This window comes from Tupaia chinensis, unplaced genomic scaffold, assembly GCF_000334495.1.
Source record: "Tupaia chinensis unplaced genomic scaffold, TupChi_1.0 Scaffold148012_1, whole genome shotgun sequence".
NCBI lineage: Eukaryota > Metazoa > Chordata > Mammalia > Scandentia > Tupaiidae > Tupaia > Tupaia belangeri.
The window spans coordinates 580,489-589,083 of record NW_006207862.1 but is presented as its reverse complement, the minus strand read 5'-3'; the positions used below and the strand labels follow the sequence as shown (position 1 = coordinate 589,083).

The 8,595-nt window shown below is 39.3% G+C and overlaps 1 protein-coding gene across 5 annotated transcripts in view; it reads right to left on the bottom strand.

Moving 5' to 3' along the window:
- Positions 1 to 8,595, bottom strand: part of USP54 (ubiquitin specific peptidase 54) — a 153,687-nt gene that overhangs the window by 79,309 nt on the left and 65,783 nt on the right. For all 5 annotated transcript variants that reach the window (XM_006170049.3, XM_006170048.3, XM_027768894.1 and 2 more), the window contains one exon: positions 7,265 to 7,357. In XM_006170049.3, the coding sequence (XP_006170111.1) occupies positions 7,265 to 7,357 (93 nt within the window). The remainder of the gene's footprint in view (positions 1 to 7,264; positions 7,358 to 8,595) is intronic.

The following is an 8,595-nucleotide window of genomic DNA, read 5'->3' as shown; positions in this document are numbered from 1 at the left end:
GAAAGTGAGAAAGCAAGCTACCAGGTCCAGGATTCGAACCATAGTCAGCCATATGGAAGTCCAGCACCCTTATCCACCATGCCACCTGCTGGTCCAAAAAATGGAATTTAAATAAACAGAATTACACCCACGCTGGAAACACCACAAAATAACACAATCACAAGATACCAGACAACTACTTTACTAATAGAATCTCAGGCCTTTATTCTTCCTTCAGCAATGTTTCCCACCAGCAACCCACAACCACCACCACCACACACAGATATCTATCTCATTCTCCTCTTACCAAATGAGGCAGACCTACTAAGTGAAAAATAAAATAAAATAAATTTTAATTTTAGAAAGAGAACAGAAGTCATAATATAAAAATCTTGTTGCAATTAAACAGGACAAGAATGAGAGAGATCACAAAAGACAGAAAGAAAAAGCCAAATATCCAATAATCAACAATTGAATCCAAGAACAACTAAAAGAGCACATCAACCCAGAAAAGTAGACTGTTTACACAGTGGCCTGAACATTGTGTTAGGTGTTGTGAGAAACACCAAGAGGGAAGAAGAGCTAAGCTACCTTCCCAAAAACTCATTCAGCCAACTTTAACACTGTTAAGTCAAACCACCATAGATGTATAGATAAAGACAGTATTATAATAACTTCATAAAGAGGGTAATCCCTGAAGCAGAGTTGTAAAAGGTAAATGTGATTTAGCAAAAGCACAAGAGAACATTCCAAGCAAAGTGAATGGCATCTGAAATGTCGTAAGAGAGAGGCCTAGCAAGTACACCATCTGCTACCACAGTTCACATGGAGAGTGCCTGGGGACAGAAAAGAGAGGGAAGACACGAAATTGGGCTTAAAATGTCTGTAATCATGCATTTTTTAGTGCTTTAAGAGACCATTGGGAGCTACTTCAAGGTTATGAGAAGATAATGTCAAAGTAGCACTCTGGGGTATTTGTAGGTACAGGAAGATAATACAGAGAGAGAAGAACTCAACAAGCTAAAGTATTCTTTTTACAAAAACAGTGGCAAAAAGACACTCTAAAGTCACAGACCACAGAGGAAGCATAAAAAGAAATAACAATCTGTGCTGGAAGTCAAGTAATTTTGTTTTCCTCTTTACACTTTAGTGTGCTTTCTAGAATGACTGTAGTACTTTTCTGTATTTTATAATAAAAATTATACAAAAAATATTAGACACATACACATATAGCCAAATAATAATAAATAAATATCCATGTGCTCAACATTCAATTTAAGGAATGGAATTGGGACCAGCAGTTAGCATAATGGCTATGTCACTGGACTCCCACGAAGTCGACCGCGGTTCGAGTCCTGGACCCAGTGGCTTAAACTCACGCCGGGTGCGTGTATGTGCATGCCCAAGATCCTGAGAGGAGAATGGAGGAGAAGGGATTGCGGCGTGGCCATCCCCTTTGGGAGGAGATTTCTCGCTTTCTATCTGTCTGTCTGTCTGGCGAGCGTACGCACCCTATAGCAAAAACCTCTCCAAAAAAAGAAAAAGAAAAAAAAAAAAAAGAAATGGAAGAATTAGTGAGTCTGAGGTACCTTAATTGATTACATCCTCCCTTCTACACCTTCCAGAGGTCACCACTATTCTGGATTTTGTGAAAAGTCATTCACTTTTTCTTTCCATTTTTTTAATTGCCAGAGGGCTCATGAGCTTGCCAGAGTGAGAGAGACATGACTAGGAAGAAAGCACTTCCCCAGTGGGGCATGGTCACACCACAATTTCTTCTCCTCCATTTCTCCATCTTGTAGTGATTTTGTACATTCATGTACATGTGCCCAGCATGTTTTTCTTTTTCTTCCTTTCTTTTTTTTTGGAGAGGCTTTTACTATAGGGCCAGAAAGACACAGAGAAGGCAAGAAATCACCCCCTCCCCCAGGGGGGGATGGCCATGCTGCAATTCCTTCTCCTCCATTCTCCTCTGGGGATCTTGGGCACACATGCCCGGCGTGAGTTTAAGCCACTGGGTCTGGGACTTGAACCGTGGTCGACTACATGGGAGTCCAGCGACATAGCCATCATGCCAACTGCTGGTCCCTCTTTAATTTTTTTAAGAGAGTTTTTGCTCCAGGGTGTATGTGTTTCCCCAGAGGAACAGAAGAGAGAGGGAGAGACAGAAAGTCAAAAATCACCCCCCAAGTGGATGGCCATGCTGCAATCCTTTCTCCTCCACTCTCCTCTTGGGATTTTGGGCACACATGCACACAAACCCAGCGTGAGTTTCAAACCTCTGGGTCCAGGACGCAAACTGTGGTCGACTACATGGGAGTTCAGCGAAGTAACCATTATGCCATCTGCTGGTCACAGCTTGGCATGTTTTTAAAGCCAGGGCCAGGATTTGAACCATGGCTACCCATGTGGTATCTGGCTATCTTAACCACTAGGCTACACGTTCAATCATTCCCTTCTTCCGTTCAGTTTAATTATAACCATATACCCCTAAACAATACGTTTAATTTTGCCTGTTTTTGATTTATCAGTTGGAATCAAGGTTTAATCTTCTCTAACTTGCTTTTTTCATTTAATGTGAGAAGTCTGAGACTAGTCCAAGTTAATCTACATGGCTGCAGGTCATTCATTTTGACTACTATATAGTACTCTATTATAAGAATAAATCAAACTTTTAAATCCATTTTACTCAGTTGAGGTAAGTTGTTTCCATTTTCTGTAATCACGAAAAATAGTACTTTGAACATTCTCAAATATATCTCTGGTTACGTTAAGCTTTCTTTTTTTAAAAAAAGAATTATTTCGGGACCAGCAGTTAGTGTAATGGCTATGTCGCTGAACTCCCACGTAGTTGACCGTGGTTCACGTCCCGGATCTGGTGGTTTAAAACTCACGGCAGGCGCGTGTGCGTGCATGCCCAAGATCCTGAGAGGAGAATGGAGAAGGGATTGCGGCGTGGCCATCCCCCCTGGGGGGTGATTTCTCGCTTTCTGTCTCTCTGTCTCTCTCTGTCTGTCTGGCGAGCGCACGTGCCCTATAGCAAAACCTCTCAAAAAAAAAAAAAAAGAATTATTTCATTTAATTAATTAATTTATTTATTTAAATTTGACAGCAGAGGGACAGAATGAGAGAGAGAGAGAGGGAGAGGGAAAGTGAAAAAGCAAGTTGCCAGGTCCGGGACTTGAACCGCAATCGGCCATATGGGAGTCCGGCACTCTTAACCACTATGCCACCTGCCAGCCCCAAGTTTTCCACAATGTATATTGAGGATTGGAATGGCTGGATGGTAGATTTGATGAGTAATGACAAACTTTTCTTAAGTAGTGGTATCAATTCATATTCCAGCCAGCAATGTATGTAAGTTCTCATCATTCCACCTTTTTGGTAACAATTTTATCAGATTTACACATTTCTACCAATATGAAGGGTATGGCTTGATGTACATTTCTGAGATTACTAATGAGAATAAGCATCTTAAATACATATAAGGGTCATTTAGGTTTTCTGTTCTGAGAAATGCCTGTTTGTATCTCTGCCATTTTTCTGCTGACGCATTTATATTTTACTTATTCTTTACATATAATTTATAAATAAAAAGTCATTTATGTATATATTAATATGTATGACTGATATATATATATATATGATCAAACATATTTATATATAAAACAGAACCCCACAATATATATATTCTATAATCTATGGTAGATACAGATCCTTTGTTTTTTATGTACTATAAATGCAGATAATCCCTCCCAGTCTGTAGCTTTATTTCTTTACCCTCCACACTTGGGTCTTAACCAAAGGCTGAGAAGCAATTTTTACTCTCTCTCTTTTTTTTAAGAGATTTTTGCTATAGAGTGCGTGTGCTAGCCAGAAAGACAGAGACACAGAGACAGAAAGCAAGAAATCATCCCTCTGGGGGTTGGCCACACTGCAATCCCTTCTCCTCCATTCTCCTCTTGGGATCTTAGGAAGGCACGCACATGTGCCAGCGTGAGTTTTAGCCACCAATCCTGGACTCGAACTGCAGACAACATGGTAGTCCAGCAATGTAACTATTACACAATCTTTACTCTCTTAATGGAGTTTTTGATGAACAGAAGTTTTTGAATTTTCAGTAGTAAAATGTATCAGTGATCTAACTTTGTACTTTTCGTATTTTATTACTAAATCCTTCCTGGGACCAGCAGATGGTGTAATAGTTACATCTCTGGACTCCCTCGTAGTCAAACATGGTTTGAATCCTGGTTCCAGCGGCTTAAAACTCATGCTGGGTGCATGTGCGTGTATGCCCAAAATTCTGAGAGGAGAATGGAGGAGAATGAATTGTGGTATGGCCATCCCCCTTGGGGTGTGCTTTCTCACTTTCTGTCTGTCTGTCTCTCCATCTCTTTCTGCCTCTCTGGCAAGCACATATGCCCTATAGCAAAAATTTCTTTAAAAAAAAAAATCTGGGGCCAGCAGATAGTCCGGTGATTAAGGCACTGGACTCTCACATGGCCAACAGCAGTTCAAGTCCTGGACCAGGCAGCTTGCTTTCTCACTCTCCCTCTTTCTCCCTCTATCTCTCTCTGGTCAAATTGAATAATAATAATAATAATAAAATCATTAAGTAAATAATTTTTTAAAAATCCTTCCCTATCCTGGAGGTCCTGATAGTCTCATAATTTCTTCTAAAACTTAAAAAAAATTGGTCTTTCATGTTATAGACTTTAATTCATCAGAAGTTCTTCTTTTATTTTTTTGAGAGGTTTTTGCTATAGAGTGCATGTGCTCATCAGAAAGAGAGAGACAGAGAGACAGAAAGCGAGAAATCACTCCCCAGGGGGGATGGTCACACCACAATCCCTTCTCCTCCATTCTCCTCTTGGGATTTTAGGCACACTTGCACACACGCCCGGCGTGAGTTTAAGCCATTGGGTCTGGAACTTGAACCATGGTAGACTACAAGGGAGTCTAGCCATTATGCCAACTGCTGGTCCCAGAAGTTCTTATTTTTGGTATAATTTTTTTTAAGAATCATCTTATTTAACTTTATTTATTTATTTATTTTAATTTGACCAGTGAAGGACAGAGTGAGAGAAAAAGAAAGTGAGAAAGCAAGCTGCCAGGTCTGGGACACAAATCACAGTCGGCCATGTAGGAGTCCAGTGTCTTTAACCACCATGCCATGCCACCTGCTGGCCCCTATTTCTGGTATAATTTTAAGTAGGGATCTAATTTCCTTTACTTTCCCCCAAATGTATAACCAACTTTCTAAGAACCATTATTGAAAAGTCTACTTTCTCTTTTTCTGTTTTCATTTTTGCTATAGGGCACTGGTTCTTGCCAGTGACACAGAAAGAGGAAAAGTGATAAATCATCCCTAAACACAATCCCTTCTCTTCCAATCTCTTCCTGGCAGTGCATATGCATGCATGACTGAAATCTTGGACCAAGAAAACAGGGGAGCTATATGTTAGAAAACAAATGAAGTAACAAACAAATGGCCCTTTACACATGGGTTTTTTTTTTTTTTTTGGAAAGGTTTTTGCCATAGGGAACGTGTACTTGCCAGAAAGACAGAGAGAGACAGAGAGACAGAACGCGAGAAATCACCCCCCAGGGGGGAATGGCTACGCCGCAATCCCTTCTCCTCCACTCTCCTCTAGGGATCCTGGGCAGGCACGCACACGCGCCCAGCGTGAGTTTAAACCACCGGGTCCAGGTCGACTACATGGGAGTCCAGCGACACAGCCATAACGCCAACCACTGGTCCCTACACATCAGTTCTTTAACAGCATACCTAAAATCTTTGATTCAGAAATCTCTCACTTCAGACCATTTTAGGCCGTTTTCTTTGTCTCTAAATGAACCCTCAGTTTCTTTTTATTCAGAAAAGAAGAACTTGGAGCCAGACAATGCATGGAATAAAGAACTAGTATAAAGAACTATTCATTAGGGCCAGCAGATGTGGTAGCAGTTATGTTACTGGATTCCCACATGGCCGACCATGACTGAAGTCTTGGACCTGATGCTTGAAAATGACATCAGGCGCATGTGTGTATGCACCCAAGATCCCAGGAGGAGAACAAGAGAAGAAATTGCTGCATGGCCATCCCCCTCGGGTATAATTTCTCACTTTCTCAATGTCTCTGTCTCTCTCCAGTAAGTGGATGCTCCCTAAGGCAAAAATCTCTTAAAAAAAAAAAATACTCATTGTGGTAATGTGAAACATTATGGAATGGGAAAATTTAGTATCGACATTTTCTTTCTTTCTTTTTCTTTTTGGAGAAGTTTTTGCTATAGGGCGTGTGCACCCACCAGAAAGAGAAAAAGAAAGCGAGAAATCACCCCTGGCAGGGATGGCCACACTACAATCCCTTCTCCTCCATTCTCCTCTCAGGATCTTGGGCACACACACACACGTGCCCGGCATGAGTTTAAGCCATTGGGACTGGGACTCAAACTGCAGTCAACTACATGGGAGTCCAGCGACATAGCCATTAAGCCAACTGCTGATCCCAATATTGACATTTTTCAATATACCAATATGTATGAAGAGTTTGTTGCTAAACTTAGGGTTTTTTTTAATAACTATTTATTTAATTTTATTTATTCATTCATTTATTTTAATTTGACCAGAAAGACACACACACAAACACAGAAAGAAAATGAGAAAGCAAACCTCCAGATCCAGGACTCAAACTATGGTCAACCATGTGAAAGTATCCAGCTCCTTATCCACCATGCCATCTGCTGCCTTCCTTTCCCCTTAGTTTTAACAAATTGTTAATTCTGGGACCAACTGGTGACATATTGCTTAAGGCATTGAATACTCCCACACGGCCAACCATGGTTTGAGTCCCGGACCTAGTGGCTTGCTTTCTCCCTTCCCCTCTCTTTCTCTCTCTGTATCTCTCTCTGGTAAAATTAAAATGAATGAATAAATAATTCCTTTTTTAAAAAAGTTGTTAATTCCACTGAAAAATTTAGTTGTTTATTCTTTTAAAATGAAAATTTAAAATAGCTTTTCAGATAAATACTCAAAATAGAAGCACAACTGAATAGTATCCTCTCACATCAAAAAGAACTATAAGGAGTAAAAAGGTTCAGAAAGAGACTACCTGACTCCTGTAGTAATTCTTTGATGCACACAAAACTAATCACACCCATTTTTGCACTAAATCACAGGCGGATTATTCAGTAACAAATTCTTTAACATAATGATGATTAATCAAACCCCCTCAAGATGGCAATTTGGCAACCTAGTTTTAATAAGAAATAAATGTGAAGTACTTACCTTGAGAGCACAAAAGATGCAGGAATCTCCCATGCACTTGTGAGTTGTGAGCTGCCTAAAGCTACGTCGGAAGATATCCAAGTGCCACAAAACCTGGCCAAAGAAAAGGAAAATGCTTCATTACTCTCTAAGGAACTCTCATTTTATTGGTTTTTTTTTTTTTTGGTCTTTTTAAAATTATTTTGAGAGGTTTTTGCTATAGGGTAAAATTATTTTATTATTTTAATGGTCCATGCAAGAAAAGCAAGAATATTTAAAAACTAATAGAAGCTTGATTCATAGTATAGAATTTTGTCTGTGTTAGAATTTTCTATTTTTCTGAGAGAAGTGTCACCTCCTTCAGTTAACAGAATAAAAAAAGAATAGTGATATTAACAGAGAGAAATCACATTCAGTTTGTACCCTTGATGCAATGTGATGAGAATGGCACTTTACTTCTGTGGTCTTAGTCACCAAAACTCCTAACATCAGTCTAATCACAATAAAAGTAAATTCCAGTAGAGGGGCAACGTACAAAATATCTAATCATTACTGCTCAAAACTTTTCAAGTTGGGGCCAGCAGGTGGCACGGTGGTTAAGGTGCTAGATTCCCACATTACTAACCGAAATTCAAGTCCTGAACCAAGTAGCTTTCTCTCTCTCTCTCTCTCTCTCTCTCTCTCTCTCTCTCCGCCCTTTCTCTCTCTTTTTCTCTCTCTCTTGTGAATGGACATGCCCTACAGCAAAATAATAATTAATAAAATAAAATAATTAATTAAAAAACTTTTCAAGTCATTATAAACAAGGAAATTCTGAAACTGTCACAATCAAGAGAAGTCTAAAGAAGACTTAAAAATATGATATCCTGGAATGAGATCCTGAAACAGAAAAAGACACTAACTAAAAACTAAGGAAATCTAAATTTTAGTTAAGAAAGAAATAACATAATGTAAAGCATAATGCTTTAGGAAGTCCCTTGACAACAAAACATTTAACGGCATAATATGAAAAAGCACTACTTCTAGAACCCTAGATCACAGTACACTGCTGAAGCTTCTTCTTACATGTCTCAAGACATATACTCTAAAAGTTCTTTGAAACATGCCTTGCTCCCAAGTAAATAACATCTTTTTATAATAAACACAGACTAGGTTCAACACATCTGGGGCGAACACAGCTTTCATTGCAAAAGTAAGAATATTAGCACATAGCAACAATTATTTTCCACTTGTAACACGACTATAACAGGGACCCCAAAACCATCAATGCCTCTATCTTTAAGCATAGATACAGAAATATATATGTATGGGTATATAGTATGTGTACTACATGGCACTGGAAATTAGAATAG